Source organism: Mauremys mutica, chromosome 11, assembly GCF_020497125.1.
Source record: "Mauremys mutica isolate MM-2020 ecotype Southern chromosome 11, ASM2049712v1, whole genome shotgun sequence".
Lineage (NCBI taxonomy): Eukaryota > Metazoa > Chordata > Testudines > Geoemydidae > Mauremys > Mauremys mutica.
Window position 1 is genome coordinate 68,281,294 of NC_059082.1, and position 17,804 is coordinate 68,299,097.

Genomic DNA, 17,804 nt, shown 5'->3' on the forward strand with positions numbered 1-17,804 from the left:
CCTGAAGTTCCCTTGTTTTTTCTGCCTCCATGCCAGGAAGCAGGCAGTTTGGCCAGTCCTCCTGGTTCCAGAGCTTTACTGAGGAGAAGTCCAAACTTTATTTCACATTTATGAGTGACTAACAATCTGGCTCAAGAACGTGTCCATCCAGTTCCCAGCTGTGTCCTAGGGCTGCATTGGCCTTCTGGGGAGATTGACCTGCTCAGCTCCTTTTCCCCTTTCTGAGGCATTTGCAGTGCCCCTGCGGACTTCAGGGGGAGAGCCAGGCCAAGAAAAGCTAGGGGCCAAAGGAAGAGGCTGTCTCCTGCTTCACCCCCTTTTTGAATGCCTCACTGGGGAGCCTGGCTGGCTCTGTGAGGACAATGCAGCTTCCCGTCTCACAGCCCAGTCTGGATGGGGTTGTTCAGCTCCCTTCCCCCAAGCAGGAAGGGAGCCAGGCGGGGCTGGAAAAGCTGGCTCCCCAGGACCGCACACAAGATAGCAAGGAGAGAGCAGCAGGGACACTGGTTTTTTTCTTTCTGTTTGACGAGACTATGGCTCTTGGGCCGGAGCAGTGCCAGTCTCGGGGCAGAGAAGTCATGTCTCCTGCATTCAGATCTACTAGGCAGCCGTGTGGCCATCAATACATACATTCTACACACAGTCTTTAGCCAGTGCCATTTTCTGGCAGAAGTCTTCTCCACTATTTAGCGCCCAAGGGAAGATGGAGACTATATAGCAGGGATGGCCAACCTGAGCCTGAGAAGGATCCAGAATTTACCAATGTACATCTCCAAAGAGCCACGGTAATATATCAGCAACCCCCCCATCAGCTCCCTCCCCCACTCCCAGCACCTCCCGCCCACTGGCAGCCCCACCGATCAACGCCTCCCTCTCCCTCCCCCACCTCCCAATCAGCTGTTCCGTGGTGTGCAGGAGGCTCTGGGGGTATGGGGGAAAGAGCGAGGGCATGACAGGCTCAGGAGGGGGCGGGAAGGGGTGGAATGGGGGCGGAGCCTGTGGCAGAGCCAGGGATTGAGCAGTGAGCACCCCCCCGGGCACATTGGAAAGTTGGCGCCTGTAGCTCCAGCCCCGGAGTCGGTGCCTATACAAGGAGCTGCATATTAACTTCTGAAGAACCGCATGTGACTCTGGAGCCACAGGTTGGCCACCTCTGCTATATAGTATACTTCTTTCTTAATTCTTTGGATGATACTGCTTCCCACTCTGGAGACACTGCTATGAAAATGCCGTTGTAACAGATCTGTCGACCTTAATACAAAGAAGAACATGCAAATGTATCTGTGCTCACATGAGGGTGTGGTTTTTTTCATTTTGTTTTGTTTTTCTTTTTTGGAGTAATAAAATCCATCCATCCTACCTGCTCTGGAGACAAACAAATCATCCAGAATAGAGATGGCATTCAAAGATTTGGATGTGTTTCAGTAAAAATAATTTCCTACTCTCTGTAGTAGGAGAAATTGTGCTTTTTCCCTAAAAGTACGGTTAACAACTCTGTACTTAGGCAAATAGATTTGATTTAACTTGGCTGTGGAAGCCTTCTCAGATGGGAGCACTTCAGAGAGCCGGACATTTCCCTGCTGTTAGTGACTGACAGGTGTGGTGCTGCCCCCAAGCTGCAAGCAGGCTGATGTACCCACTGTAATGGATCTGTGGACCTTATTAAACAAAGAAAGGAGGTTTTCATGTAAGTACAGATAAATTTTCCTATTATTAATCCCTCATAACTCAGTCACTTCTCGTCAGAACAACTTCTCTCCAGAAATTCTTAAGACGCTTCTCCTGGAGGCCTATTTCTCTGCCAATTTTTTTTTCTTTTATCTCCAAGCATTTGAGTATTAGAGCTGTTTTTTTAAAAATGCATTTTTTTTAAACGAGAGAATGTATATTTTTTTCACTCTTCTCTCATTTGAAAAAGGGTAGATTGTTTTTGCTCTCCTGCACCAAAAGTAGAAAATCATCTTTAGGCAAAGACCAGGGCTGGAAAAATTTCAACCCACTAGATGAAAGATTGTGTAAATTACAAGAAACTGAAAATGGGGAGTTATAATGGAAAGCCTAAGTAGGGTTTGCAGAATCTGTCCATTCAGTGGAGTTATAACTAATATTCTAGCTGTAATAAAAAAATTCAACTATTCATGTATTGGAGCAGTAACAGTAAATAGCCTCTAGATCTGCACAGCAATATCTCTTCTACTATTCTCAATCAATCTATGGTATCAATACAAACATGTGCAGCTGTGCACAGGATAAGTAGGCAGCAGCAGATATATTTACACAGACGTAATGTACTGTATAAATAGTAAAATCTAAATTTAAGAGTGTAACTTGATGGATTAATTTACAAAATCGGTTCCTTGAAATAGTCTGGATTGTAAACTCCTGTACCGACAGTTTGTGTTTCTAGCTCTTACAAAAGTCTGAAAACGTCATTACTTAGCAGCTGAAGTAAAAGATTAGAAGTAGAGGACGTGAGTTCCGTTGATGAGTTCTATACTGAGTCCTATTCACGCTACAAATGAGATGCTAAAATTATAGCTCTATATTAAGTATTGTGGCACTTGTTGATGCCGCTGTAGTTAAGGGTTAGACTTTCCATTAGGAGAGCTGATTTTTCTGGGATTTATAAAGGCCATTTGACATTGCATTGTGGCTGACATTTTGTGTGTAACTTGCCAAACCAGGTATGTATTAATCCTAAAAACAAATGTTGTAGATGGAGCCACAACATACAGGTAGGAAACTTGAAGTGCTGTTAACGGTTTCATTTTAAAAGGCCAACTGTTGCCAGTCACTTGGTCTTAGTGCTAACTGTAGCTATCTGTTTTACATTTAAAACGGCCAAATAAAAGAATTTTGATTAGCAGGTAATATGTGGTTAACCATGGGTTTTATTAAAAGTGTGAACAACACCACTTTGGGTGAAATCTTGGCTACACTGAAGTCATGTGGAGGTGCTCCGGGAGGTAAATGTTACAAGGAGCCTCTCCCCCAACCTCTGTGCACAGCACGTAACGAAACTGTAAAGTTATGAGAAGTGTAAGAACCCCCCGCGGCTAGAGCCACTGCTTTCACTGTGTAGAAGAATAGGACCATAACCAAGCTCTCGTTCCCCACTTGCCAGCTGAACTGGCCTGGCATGGATGAGACTGTTCGGTGAATCTCTCCAAGAGTAGAGTCATACCCCCAATGCATGGCTATGGCTTATAACCCAGCCCTGGTAACATTAACATTGTAGGCTCTATTATTGCTGTTTATAGAGTGTTGGTATGCGTGGCACGTAGAGGAAATGGTTATAAATCCATGAGAGCATGAAGTCTACAGGTGGTAAGAGAATAAACCAGGATAATGCAATAGAGTTGCAAACTCAGAATTGGGTATGCTCATTGAAACCAAACTGCTTCATAAAGGTTTCTTGTAGGACGAGGGGATGGAGCTTGATACTCATTAATTGGGAGACTATGCTAAGCATCAAGAGGGTGGCATGAAAGAAGGTAAGAAATCTCCTGTGTTAGCTTGGCCCGTTGCACGCCAGGTATGGGTAGGTGGAAGGTAACAAGCAGAGATGTGAAAAGTGCTAAGAGGTTGTAGGATAGAGGAGGACATAAGGGAAGTGATATAGACAGTGTTGAGTTATTGCTTCACAAATACGGAGACCTGTTGAATAGAATGGGAAAGTGAGTGTAGAGATTAAAAAATGAGGAAGATTTGGTCTGGACAGTGGAGAGGAAACTCATTTTGGCAGCTGCATTTTAGTTTGACTCAAGGAGGGCCAGGTGACAAAGGGAGAAGGCTAGTCGCACCGGCTTACTCTGTGATCTCTAATACATGTGGGCATGCAGAAATATAATTATAGTATTGAAGGAGCTATGAAATGTAAGTGCCACTTTAAAATCCTTTTAGATTTTTTTTTATTGCCACCATATGGCATGTTGTTAATTGAAAAGCAGCTGATGTCTCTCTTGCATTGTTGTTGGCATCCTAACACCCCAGAAGGGGACGCACTTCTGTGTGATAGGCAAAATGACTAATATAAAGACAGTAAAATGTGTAAATTAGTTTAGAATGCATTTGGATGAAGGGTTCTATAAAAATGCAACAGTTTTTGAGATATTGGGGCCATCCTAATATTGATATGTTTTTCAGAACACTGCCTATTAACGCTTGATTTTCAAGTCCGACTGCATCTGTAGTTTTATAATCAGAAGAAAATATTCAGTTTCACCTGTCTTGCCAATTTTATCTTATTTGGAAACCAGACTGGGTCTGTGTCAGTGGGCAGACTGCTAAATAGAAGGTGAAAATCAACCACAGACTAAAAATAGACATATGATAGAATCACCACAAGTAGCTGGTATTTTGACATATGGAAAAATATAACATACTTAGTTTTATGATACTCTAGGCAGCCAAGAAAAAGATTAGACTAAAGAAGCCTTAATGGTATGCAGGTGGAAAATGAGACTATAAAGAACTGAACCAAAAAAAAAAAGCAGAATGTAAAAAGATAAAATAGGAAAATTGTGGGAGAGGAAAATAAGACATTGAAGGAATTCAGTAGGAGAAACTTGATGAAAAGGGGGCTACATTCAGATTAATATTTGGGGGGGGGTTGTGTTCAGTATCTGCCAAAGACACTACGGTATTCTCTATGAAAGCAAATTTATTAAAGAACAAAACAACAAAAACACACCATCATATGGCTAACTCTAAAGTCCGTTAAAATAATATTGTCAAGAAGAAGTCCCACATGTCAGGACAAGTTATTGAAAAAAATTCCTTTCCCTTTACTTGGGAAGCCACTAATGTAGAAATATAGATTCCAAAAATGAAATTAAAATATTGTCAAATCATTTGAATCCACCACAGGAACATTTAAAGGGACACTATCAACTTGAAATTCAGTCACTTTAAAAGAAAATTGAGTCAGGTTGTTTCAGCAATTGCATTTGTCCCTGACTCTCCAGGCAGTTTTTCTGTGTTTACTATCACGTTTTCCTATTTTCCTCCTTTAAAATCATTTTATTTCCCCTCTTGTTGTGCTAAAGACCTAAACAAACAAGAGGGGGAACTGATTAACTGTGTGGGAGAAACAGTGAAACTGACTATGCACAAATATCCAAGGTAAACAAACTGGAAAAGAGCAATTTTTGTTCTTCTGTTTTTGCTCTAGTCATGCAGTTATTGTCTTATTAGGTCTTTCTTACTATTAGTGGTGTGATAACAATAAAGTCAGACAGAAGTGCAATTTTAAGTTAAGCCTTTGGTCTGCTCCTGCTACTGAGAGGGGAAAAATATTCCCTCTGAGGGTTCCAGTTTTGAGAGATGTTGGTATAGGCACTTGCCTCAGGTGTGCTACTGCGCTACATTTGGGATAATTATTGGCATTTATTAGCTAAGAAGTGCTGCTACAAGATATTACAAAATTAACATTTCAGCATAGCCAAGGGTGCCAAATTGTTTAGAGAACCTGCGGTAACACCATACGTCCTTGCATGCAGTCAGTTTGTCATTTTAAGGGGAAAAAATTAAAAATAAATATCAAGCAAAGAAATGTAATTTGTCTCCACATTTTGTTTAATTAATAAATTAACAAGCTTTTAAAAATCATCACAAGTTTGATGGCTCATATAGACCATTGTTTACTTTATTGTTTTACCTTAAAGCTTGAATATAAAGTGTCTTTTCCTGTCGGTTTTCTCTTTTTTTGATTTAACAATCATCAATTCCCCTGCTTCTTGCATTGAGTCAAACTGAAATCAACATATCTGGACTTATTTTAATAATTACTTTGACAGATATTTTTAAAACGAAATGGAACCTTTAGTATTTGCAAGACTCTATATTGTAAATCTGTAAAATAGGTACAAAATTGCCTATCTCTAAAGGTGGGGGGATAGGCTTAGTTAACTAATATTTGTAAAGTAGTAGTGTCTTGATGCAGTTTTTATCATGCTGCAACTACTTCTGTCTGAATTTGTATTGACCTTGTACACATGCTCTGACCATAAAGCACTTTAAATTATTTGGCTGAAAGGTTCTGTGTAAATACAAAGTAACTGTAGAAGTATTATCACACTAGATTGCACCATAACTTTTTGCTTCCAAAGTTTTAAAAGTTTTGACAGGAAGTACACATTTGAGCTTTGCGCATGTTGAAGTGTATTACCCATAATTCAATATGCATTTTCAAACAAAAGCAAAACTTTTAGACCTTTAAAGACAACTAAATGGATTTACTTCTCAGAGGACACAATCCAAAATGGCAGCTAGGATTTATTAAACTTGGAAAAACCTGATGTTTTTCTTTATGGGGCTGAAGCACTTTTAACATAATGATACTGTATGTAATGCTCTTTGATATTAAAGGCAACATAGATAGTGGGGAAAAAATGATGTGGTACCTTTTTAAATTGATTTAAGATATATAAAGAAGGTCTGAAAGGTAGTGTGGGCTTTTTGTTGTTGTTGTTTTTAACTTAGAAATATCAGGCTCTGCCTGTCTTGTTTGCTGGAGGTTTCCTTAAAGGAACAGAGAAATAGAGAGAGAATTTTATTGAAGGCAGGGGTGTTGACTCTTTAACAAAGATATTTTTCTTCCTAACTGTATATGAGGTTTTTGAGTTGAATAGAAGTTAACAAAAAAAACCCAAACCAAACACAGAACAAAGCATTTGAAAAGTTCTGAACAAGCAATTAACTTTGGCTCTTCAATTACTCAGCACTTCTTGTTATAATCTTACTAGTTTTCTAGTTCTCCATAGAGTATTCTTGAAAAACAAACAGGCAAGGTAAAACCAGAAATTCTGATATAAAAACAAGCAGGAAAAAAGTTGGTATTTTTAAAAAAAAGTATTGTCAGGCCCACTTCTACATCGAAAAGAAGCAAAGAGCAATTGAAACCCCAGTTTTATTTTCTCATATTTTGCAGGTCACCCTTTAAACATTTTGATTTATGGCTGCTATTATAGATGACATTACAGCAGTGCACCTGCTATAGTTGTTTGATATTTTGGTCATGCCAGTGGAATACATGAACATAATTAGGCCATTGCTTGTGCAAACTGGCATGGTTCCTCCAACTTCAACAGAACTGCGCTGATTTACTCCAAGCAAGGGCATGGCCCATTAGTTGCGGGAGCTTATGCCACATAAATAGTAGCTGTGCTTTAATTTTGATTTCTAGCAACGAAGGCTCAATAATATTCAAACTGTAATCAATTCCCTAGTACTCTTCTGTCTTTGTCACTGTTGCATTGCCCTGGATACAGATTAGCAAACTTTACAAGATTTTGCAACAGATCCTCAGCTGATGCAAATCTGCATAGCTTCCCTGAAGTCAATGGAGCTTGGTTTGATTCAGTTTGATTCAGTTAAGGGTCAAAAACATTTGAATACTTCCTCCTGGCCGTGGTTGAGGGCAACATGAGGAAAAGCTTGCATTGCTTCTGCTCATGCTTTCTGAAACCTGTTCTGTGACTAAAGAGAGGAGTTTGATCTCTAGGGCAGTCAACCTGGCACCTCTTACGAGTTCTTGGTTCACATTAAAAAATGTTTAAAAGAAAAAAAGAGCCAAAAATTAATACAAGCTGCTCTCTGTGTCCCCACTCTGCAGATGCACTCAGAGATGTCCTTACTATGTTTTGTTTTCAAACAGGAAAAGCCAACAACAATGTACTATGGGATGAGGACTCCGTAGAATACATGCCTGCCAACCCAGTCAGGATCGCATTTGTCTTGGTTGTTCATGGCAGAGCTTCTCGGCAGCTCCAACGCATGTTTAAGGCTATTTACCATAAAGACCATTTCTATTACATTCATGTTGACAAGGTAATATATCACTGGTTATAAATTGCCTGTCTCACCATTTGTCAATCTGTCCATCTTTGTCACCACCTCCAACATTCTTTTTATCTCTGCTGCATACGGTATGTATCACTTTTTGTTTTTCCGTCTGTTCTGTGTTTTATGGCTGACTGTATTTTTTGTTTTTTAAATCTTTCCTTCTGTGACTGCCTTCATTTCTCCTTGTGTCTATGGTATCTGTCCATATCTGTCTGTCCTATGTTTTGTAGCGATAACTGATAAGTCATTGTAGGCTCAGATGTACATTTAAAGTGGAATCCCCAGGGGAGATCAAAGAGTATAAAACAAAGGGGGCTCTTGCCACTTTCAAATTAGCTTGCACTGAATGAAGGGATGTGTTCTTTAGTACATCTTATGGGGGAAATGGCTAGCAATTGTTGAATTTTGTTGGGAGTAATTTGCTAGATAAATTACCAAATCCCAGATACCATTCACAGTTCTCAGTGTATTTAAAAAAAAACAAGGAGGAGTCCTTTTGGCACCTTAGAGACTGTTTTACTTAACATTAAACTGACTGCAGGCCAGAATCAACTGATCTGGAAAACGTCAGGTTTTAAGATGTTCAGTTGTTTAGAGAAGACAAGCCGGGAGGATCCTTTCATTTTATTTTTTTTCCTAGTCTGCTGAACGTTTTACTTTCTTTCCCTGTAAAGCGATCCAATTACCTACACCGGAAAGTGCTCCAGTTTGCTAGCCAGTATCCGAATGTGAGAGTCACCCCTTGGCGAATGGCAACTATCTGGGGAGGAGCAAGTCTTCTGTCCACCTATCTACAGAGTATGAGGGATTTAATTGAGATGAATGACTGGCCCTGGGATTTCTTCATTAATCTTAGTGCCGCCGACTATCCCATCAGGTATGGTGACCCCTTTTTAAAATGTGTATTTTTCCTTCATAAATGAACAATGGGCTTTTAATGAGATATAGGCCAAACTTTTCTGTACTCTGATGCAAGAAACAGAGGAACATTCAACCAGAGCTCCAGTTTAGTCAGTCCCTAGCAAGAAGCTCAGTGCTGTAGCGTCTCCCTATTTCAAAAAGAAAAACGTACTTCATTGTCACTGGGTCCGGCATCAGCACTTTTGCTACCGAGGCAGTGGCACCACAAGCACAAAAACACTGTGTGCACACTGTTTTCATGCTTGGAACTGCCTGTAGCTAGGTGGCTCAGGAGTGTTGATTCTTCAGTTTGTAAACCTCAAACTTGAAGAAAATTATCCCATGCAGAACTCTGGTAAGCAGTTTGCTACAGCTGGACTCTGTGTTTCAAGAAATTTGGAAGATATGCATGTAGATACATTCCATCAGAGAAATGTTGTGGTATTTTTTTTTTGGTGCTTTACTGCTCAGGATAATGATGATAGAAGTGACAAATCAGTTGCTGGGAATCATATATATATCTTCAGCACCAACTGTTGCCTGAATAACTTCATTCAGACGGCATCAGACATAGAAGTTCACGGATCACCACATGACCAGGCTTGTGATTCTAAGTGAAACTATAGTCTTCTTGAAGTTACAGAACACGTGCCCCATAGCTGCATTCAATAAGTTTCACTAAAGTGTGCATAAGTAGAGTCTCGGTTAAAAAAATCTAAATGTGCTTAAACAGTTATTTTTAGGCTGCAAAAATTATGAAGAACAGAACATTCTCCTTTTGACTTTTACTCCCTCCCATGGTGAAAGGAATTAAGAAAGGGGAAGTGGCTTTGTTGGGTCATTTTTCTAACATGTGATTATGCCGTAAAGTGTTCCTGATAATATTAGCATCTCATATGCCATTTGCTGTGTCATAGTCTTTCATCTCAAAAGCTTCCACAGCACCTCACAAATTACGAGCCAAACCCTGAAGTCCTTACTCAAAAACTCTCCTTCAAGTTATGTTTGAAGTCAGTGGAAGTTTTTTGCCTGAGTAAAGATATAGTGAAAACTGAATAAGGGCTTCAGGATTTGGGTACCATACATATCCATTACCAGTGAAATGCAGCCAGCTCTGTGGACGTGTGCAGCAACCAGGAAAGTAAATTGAAAGAGTAAGAACCTTAGAGAATGTGTGTGTGATCTGAATGCAGGAATTTGAAATAGGAACTCCATTTTTTTAATGTTGAATGATTGAGACCCTTTCTGTAGCCTTGGGGAAGTCTCTTAACAAATATGACTCATCATTCCACCTCTCAAGTGGAGACAATAATGATCACCTACCAGCATCCCTCACTTAGTTGTTTAGGAGGACTAAATTGTTTCTTCATCTAGATTACTTTCAAGCTAAGGAGTGCTATACTGATCCCAAGCAGTAGTGTAATGGAAGGCACAGCACACCAATGGTGAGGGGAGATGATAGGGGAAATATAGTCCAAGGACACTCTTTACAGGGTTGCAGATTCTAGGGACCTGGAGAGGGATGAGTCTGATATTAGGTGCTAGAGCTCTGAAAGTACAGTGTAACTATTTCAGAGTTATTCTAATAGCTGCATCTTGTTAGCTCTAACCATGATAAATGAAGGAATGGGCAGAGGAACTAGAGACTGGAAGACATCATGTCGGCTCAAAAGTCTGCACTGGGGCATCTCTTGTGAGATTGGAGCCATGATCAGTAACATTCTTTACTAAATTTAGTGCCCTCTGGGGTAAGTTAAAATAGCTTGGTTGGTAATTTATAAACATGGCCATAAACTGTCCCATAATGTACAGCTGAGACTTTGGCCATCCCTATCTTAATAGAGTCACAATTATAATATAGTGTTATTTAACATTTTTTTCAATAGCGAAAGCTCTAAACAAGTGCAGTTAGAGTGTAGACATTACACATTTTTCTTCCCAGCAATGGAAATTATCCTAAAGTTCCACTTCTCTGTTGTTTTGAAATCACATCTGGGTTCTCAACTGTAGGTCATTAGTCGGAAGTGCACACTTCCCATTTCTGTCAAAATACTCTAATTTCAGAATTTACGCAAACATGACAATCATCTAGAAGCTGCACTTCAAAGAACACTCTTTATTTTAAATGTTGTTTCTTTAATAACTGAGATATAGATGCAGTTAAAAGAAATTCAAATGCATATTTTTATCATTATAAACCCTGTAAAATGTTATCCCATCAAAAATATATGCAAATATATGAATATGCAATATTCATTTTCAAAATGGAAATGCTATAAATTGGTGTTCTTCACAATCTTTAGGAAGACATTTCCTCCACGGTTGTAGACCATGTCGGAAGCGGCATATTATTCCAAGAAATAACAAGAAAAGGATTTGGTTTTTTTTTTTCTTTCAGATGCCATACTGATTTGCCAGCTAATAGACTAAAAGCAGTTTACACTTCTTACTCTGGTTAGTTATATTGCAATTGTTTTGTTAGGTTTCCCAGCATAAGAACATATGAATTTTGTGGATTAATATATTTTATCCAGGGCAGCTCCACATTAAGCTTTCACTTCCCATCTGTCATCCCATCTGTGACACTGAAACCCCTACTCCTTCTCTTCTGATAGATGCATGCTAAGCCAACCTCGTGAGACAGCACAACACACGCTATAGAGCAGGGTCAGCACTATCTTTATATTGTGAAGCCCATATCTCTCTGACGAATTGCCTGGTGTGTTCATGGGTTACATTACAGTTGCAGGTATCTCTTTCTCATTTATCCCCACAAGAATCATTCAGAGGTGGGTACTGAAAATTATTAGAGGCATGAGAAGATACCACATGAGAGATCAATGAGAAGACTGAGACTGTTCAATTTAGAGAAATGACCATAGGTGCTGACTCTGGGCGTGCTCCAGGGCTGGAGCACCCACAGGGAAAAATTAGTGGGTGTTCTGCACCCACTGGCAGCCAAGCTCCCCTCACCCCCCGCTCTTCCTCCTTCTCCTCCCCCTTCCCTGAGTGTGCCACATCCCCGCTCCTCCACCTACCTCCCAGTGCTTCCTGCCTGGCTGCCGCCAAACAGCTGTTTGGCAGCGTTAGCACGCTCCAGGAGGGAGAGGGAGGAGCGGGAACGCAGCACGCTCAGGGGAGGAGGCGGGGAAGAGGCGGGGCCAGGGCAGGGATTTGGGGAAGGAGTGGGAATAGAGGCAGGGAGGGGATGGAGTTGGGGCAGGGACTTCGTTAAGGGGTTGGAATGGGGGAGGGGGAGGAGTGGGAAGGGGCAGGGATGGGGTCTCATGGAAGGTGTGGAGTGGCAACCGGGGCAGAGAGATGGGTCGAGCGCCCACGGGAAAGAGGGGAAGTCGGCACCTATGGAGTGGCAAGTAATAGGGAATATAATAGATATGTGTAAAACAATGAATGGGCTACAGAAGGTAAACTAAGAGTTCCTACTAACCGTTTCCTCATATGCTAATGCTTAGACTATAAGCTCTTGGGGCAGGGACTGTCTTTTTGTTCTGTCTTTGTACAATACCCAGCACAACAGGATCCTGGACCATGACTGGGACTCCTGAATGCTACTGCAATGCAAGTCATAATAATGAATTCAGTACAACAAAAACATTTAGCCAAATTCACAAGCAAAACACTTTCCTTTAATCACTAGGCAATTGGCAATTTGAGGTCCTACATGAAATGATTGGTTAGTGTCCGATTCTCAGCAGGATGGACCAACATTATAACTGGCACCCTTGTTAACATCCTAAGTGCCAAGCGCAGGGATTAATTGCCAGGAAACTGTACTACACACTCACTCATAGAAGTGGTCCTTTCAGGGCAGGAGGGGTCAGTGTGCGGATCCTGTAATTCTCTCTCCTTCCAATGTAGTTTTTGTATGAGTAGAGGACATCAGTCTTCAGAGATATCCCTTTCAAAACCACTAGATTCACTCAGAAATAAAAGAAACCAACACACACCTGCCCTTTATTTCAGCATCGTTCCTATTGCCACCTTGTCATCGTGATCTAAAAGTCATTTCCAATGGGAACCATCTTTAGCAGAATCCAATGGAAAAGCTATCAATGCTTTTAACCTCTTATTTTCTATGGGTACATATTTGCATTATTTATTGTTTCAGACAGACCACATCAGGCAGTCATCTTTATGTTTAGGGACTGAAATTTCACTGTTGACAAGATGAACTACAGTAGGGCACCTACTGATGTTGAATGTTTAATGTACATTGCAAGAGTCTTTAGATAATGTGGCAGGTGGAGTGTTGTTCCTCTCAGATTAAGAAGCTAAGTGAGATTATTTAACAGTGAGTGTCATGTCAATGCTTCTCTGGGCACAGTGCTTATGTAAAACATAAAAAGTAATGAAACAGTTAAAATATTTATAATTTGCAGTAAAACAGTCTACATCACCAACAGGATCAGCAGATTCTGATTGCCAGCTAATGCTTGGTCTTTTAATTAAAGTTATTACTAGAAGTCTTGGAAACACTTTAGAGATAGATTTGCTTATTGTAACTGTCCATAGTACAGGTTTCTCCACATTCTAGACTATTATGAACGAGGGGCAAGAAATGCCACCCTTTTATTTTAAAAAAAAAAATGGTGTGTATAGTGCTTGTCACAATATGACCATGATCCCTGATTGGGCCCTCTATCACCACTGTAATATAAAAAGTAAATAATACTATGTGAATATCTGTATTTAGTATAAGGACATATCTTGCTTGAGGAGACCATATCTGCCTTCGGGAAAGCAATTAGGGTTATTGATTCTATTCAGGAGTTCAGCTCAGACTTCTATCAGGTAGAATAGTCTCCAGAGTGGAGCGATAGGATCCTAGTGCATTTTAAAAGTTGCCTGGGAGAAAATATAGGGAGTGATCCTGTTACAATAGATGCTGAAGTCAGCGGAATTTAGTAGATTATCAGTACTCCTCAGAATCAGACTCATAGAGTAGGGACCAATCCTGCACTGGCTGGGGATGGTCTACTGTATGCCCTCTTTAATTCTCAATATCTTTAATTATATGGTATATTGTCCTTATCCCTTCGTGCGCTACTCATATTCATGTCAGTGGGTAAGCTCCAATGTTATCCAGAAATTTAACCAAGCACTTAATAAAAAAAAAAAAATCTAAGAATGTTGCTTAAAATTATTTGGTATTTTGATATAGTGTTGAGAATTAACAAGTATTTGCAACTTTTATCCAAAGATATAAAGTGCTTTACAAACATTAATGATGCTTCTACAAACTTGCATAGTACGAAAACCTCCGTCACAGATGGGTAAACAAACACAGAAGTTAAATGGGTATCCCAAGTGCAAATAATTACTTAGCATGAAATAAGGAGTCCTGGCTCTCCTCCCTGGCTCTGTTCGCTAGACCACACTTCCAGTTGTTTAAGAGATTTGTAGTATTTTTAACTGTCCCTACAACAAGCAGAGTCTTGTTTGAACAAGCACCATATCTTGCTCTAGTGGAACATCCTTCTAAGAACTGTAAGAAAGCTGTCTTCACTCACCTACCTTCCGCAAGTCTTTCATGTCTAATCATGTATATAAAATTATTTTATGTGCTTGATATACCACGTGCCAGGAACTGCTCTCAAACACTCCCTTGGGACATGAGAAAATGAAACTTAAAACAACATGGCTTTGAGAAAAGTCATTATTTAGAATTCTTCTCAGTTCTGAGCAACCAAATGAAGTAACCTTTTGGGAACTATATACAAAACACACTGGGCGACAAATAAGGTCCTTGAAAACTGAGCAGAAAAGTGTTTGCTGGGGTGGAGAGGTCTGGGCGGTCTTTTGATTTTCAGGTCTGTTGGCAGTTGGAAATAATTTTAACCTAAGAGGGTGCAGGAAGAAATTCAGCCTTTAGGGAAGCATTTCATCATTCTTACATGTGAGAGAACAGTCAGAGTGAATTCTAGGATCCGTGTTTTGGCATTCGGCCAGATTCATCCCACGTGGAAACACCAGTGACTTCAATTTTATTGAAATGACATCAGAGATTATTTTTGTTCATTCTGCCCAACTAGCCGTCATGTAGGTGGGAAATAATTTGGGTTGGAAATAATTTCTCCTGATCATTTGATCAAACTACAGAAATGTTCAGGTATTTGAGCAAATGACTAAAAATGAGAACTAGATTTTAAACAGGTCAATTAAATCACTAAAGATACAAACCAGGCTCCAAGCTGCCAGAGTTGCTTCCAGGAAAGCTCTAAAATTTTCAGGGTGTTCAGCATGCAGGAGTTAAACTAACAGACGACTGGTCCAAATTAGAAATAAAATAAAAAACAGAGAGGGCCCAGTCACAGGGTATGCTGGCTTTTTAAGGGAGATTCCCAGTCCAGCCCTGCCCTGTTTGTGGTTCACCCTAAAACAAGATACTCTAAGTCTAATAGTTCCTGGTGCTGATGGGAACTGTAGGTTGTGCAGCAGGGAATGCTGGGAAGGGAAGCTGTATGTAAAAACTACCTTTTATGCATTGTGACAAGAGACTTGAGGGGCATAGGACCTGATGGTTTGGTTTCTCCAGTCAAAGGGCCCTCTGGAAAAGGAACTTTGGAAGATCCTGGGAAGAGGTCTAGAGGTACAGTCAAAGAGCTGTGTAAAGTATTCCAATGAACGGGAGGTATGTGGCTAGAAATCCAGGGTCCCAAGAGGGAAATTAAAGGTCTCTAATAGAACTTAGGACATAGCCCTGTGGGGTAATGAAGTGGGAATAGTTTTTGGATGAAGCAGACAGTTGTTCTGTTATTTAGGGCTCCACAGCTATAGATCATGGAAGAGAATGTGAGACCCCCAATGCCTCTGAAAGGGCACCAAGGGGAGTGTTATACCCCAGTAGGGGAAGAGACTGACAGATCCTTGCGGGAGGGCTGTGACCCATGGGAAGAGACTGAGTGAAGACTTGGGCCTTTTGGTTTTGTTTTGCACTTTCATTTCACTGGAAGGGGGCAGGAGGGGCTGAACTTCCAGTGAGATTGTTCAGCTACCCAGACAAGGAGAGAAAATGAGGCATGGCCGCATCTCCACCATGAGCCCACTGTTACTGGAGCAACTGTGGCACAAGTGCCATTCGCTGTTATATTTCAGCTTCTATCTGAAACATTTACTTCTTTTGGTTTGGCACTTCTTGGGCACCATGCAATTTGGAGATGGATGGCCATCAACCGGAACTTTTCTCTGAGATTCAGCCCCTGCTGCTGGCACACTGGACCAAGTGCAGACAATGTTTTGGTGTTCTCCAAATCCTCCTTTAGAACAATATCCTTAAATGAAACACTGGTAGGTAATATCAATACATCTAGGTGGAAGTATAGAACTGGTAGCACTGCAATAGAACAATGGTTTTCAACCTGTGATCCCCAGATCCCTGGGGGTCTGCAAACTATGTCTAATTTCCAAAGGGGTCCACACCCCCATTCAACATTTTGTAGGGGTCCGCAAATGAAAAAAGGTTGAAAACTACTGCAAAAGAACATGTGTTTAGACGCTAGTGCCTGAGGTTTTTTGTTTTTGTTTTTTATCTCTGCATAGCTGCTGACATTGTTTGCTCAGAATATCTTTATCAGGCAAGCCAGACGTCAACCACTCTTAATTCTTCACAGGGAAGCTTTTATTTTATGTCCAAAAAGAACTTTATCTGTATTTTTTTCTTAAATCTGCATTCTGTTAGAATTTCAAATGTGTGCTTCTTTCTTAAACCTCTGAAACAGCCTCCTCACCTCTCCCCAGTGCAACAGCCATGCACTTTTGTTTGTACATGTTTTTTGTTTTGTTTTTTAAACTGTCTTCTGGGTCCACATGCCCTAATCTGCCAGAGCAAACAATGGGGCATTTAACATTCTGAAATGCTTGTTTTCGCACATGCTGTTCATAAGGGTTTGGAAGATGTGTTGACATGAGTATGGCTTTACCAGTTTTGCTTGTGTCCGGTGCTAAAGTAACCTTTCTTCAGCTTTGTGTCTTTTCAAAGCTGAAAGGATACAGCAGCCATAGTCAGGGTTTTATTTTCTCTCCCTTCACCACCTGCTCCCTTGGGTTGAAGGTTGTAAGGCCGTTTCTGTTTTCAGAGGAGTGCAGCACCTGCAGCTCCCATTGCGACTTGGTGGGTGCTCAGCACCTCTGAAAATGAAACCTCAGGAGCCTGAAGTTCAGCACCAGAAAACTGATGCGCCCCAAACTAGAGGCCATTTTTGGAAATCTGACCTCGATAGGGGTTAGAGATGTATTGATAAAGCATATGTTTAAAATAGCAGCGCTGCTCAAAACACCCTTGTAATTGCAGTACTTCCTTGGCAGTACATCATCTGGTTGATTGCGGTGCTAAATGCTCAGCCCTTCATCCTCTTCCTCTATAAATTCCATCATCCGAGCCAGCGTCTGAGACCACTCATCTGGCAAGCTTGGCAGAGGAAGGTCCCAGATGCCAGGCTTTACAGTTTAATGGACACTGCAGCATCTGAGTACTTGGTTGGCTTCCTGATGGGCTGGTATCTTTTCTCTCCTCTTGCTTGGCTCCATGGCTGCTTACTGGGGGGAGGGGGGAGGTGCCCCGTGGAAATGCCGAAGGGCTGTCATCTGGATGCCATTTGCCTTTTGGATGTGATTTATTTTTTATTTATTTATGATTGAGGAAAAAATCAGTTTTATAAAGAAGTATAAAATACTAGTATAAAATACTAGTCCTCACCGGATCCTTACCAAAAATCCAGTCTTGTATGTATAAAAAAGTAATAATTCTGAAGTGATTGACAGTAATGGACCCTAAACACTACAGTAACATTTTTTAGGCTTTAGTATTTTGGACCCCTTCATAGAATACATTAGTATTTTTGTAAGAGTTGCTCTTTCTTCTAGGCTAAAAAAGGATTAGTGGGATTTCACAGGCTGTATTTCCTTCAGAGCTTTAGGGCTTTTTATTAAGCCCACGCCCTTACTTACTGTGACACCCAAATTCTCCTTGCTTTCCCATGAAAGTAGCTTTAGTGAGATTTCCTGGGTGTAACTGGTAACGGAACTTGGCCCTTATTCTT

The 17,804-nt window shown here is 40.7% G+C and overlaps 1 protein-coding gene across 1 annotated transcript in view; it reads left to right on the forward strand.

Annotated features, from left to right (window-relative positions):
* XYLT1 (xylosyltransferase 1) overlaps positions 1-17,804 on the forward strand; it is a 322,454-nt gene that overhangs the window by 214,228 nt on the left and 90,422 nt on the right. The window contains exons 4-5 of the mRNA XM_044980506.1: positions 7,658-7,830; positions 8,520-8,722. Of these exons, the coding sequence (XP_044836441.1) occupies positions 7,658-7,830; positions 8,520-8,722 (376 nt within the window). The remainder of the gene's footprint in view (positions 1-7,657; positions 7,831-8,519; positions 8,723-17,804) is intronic.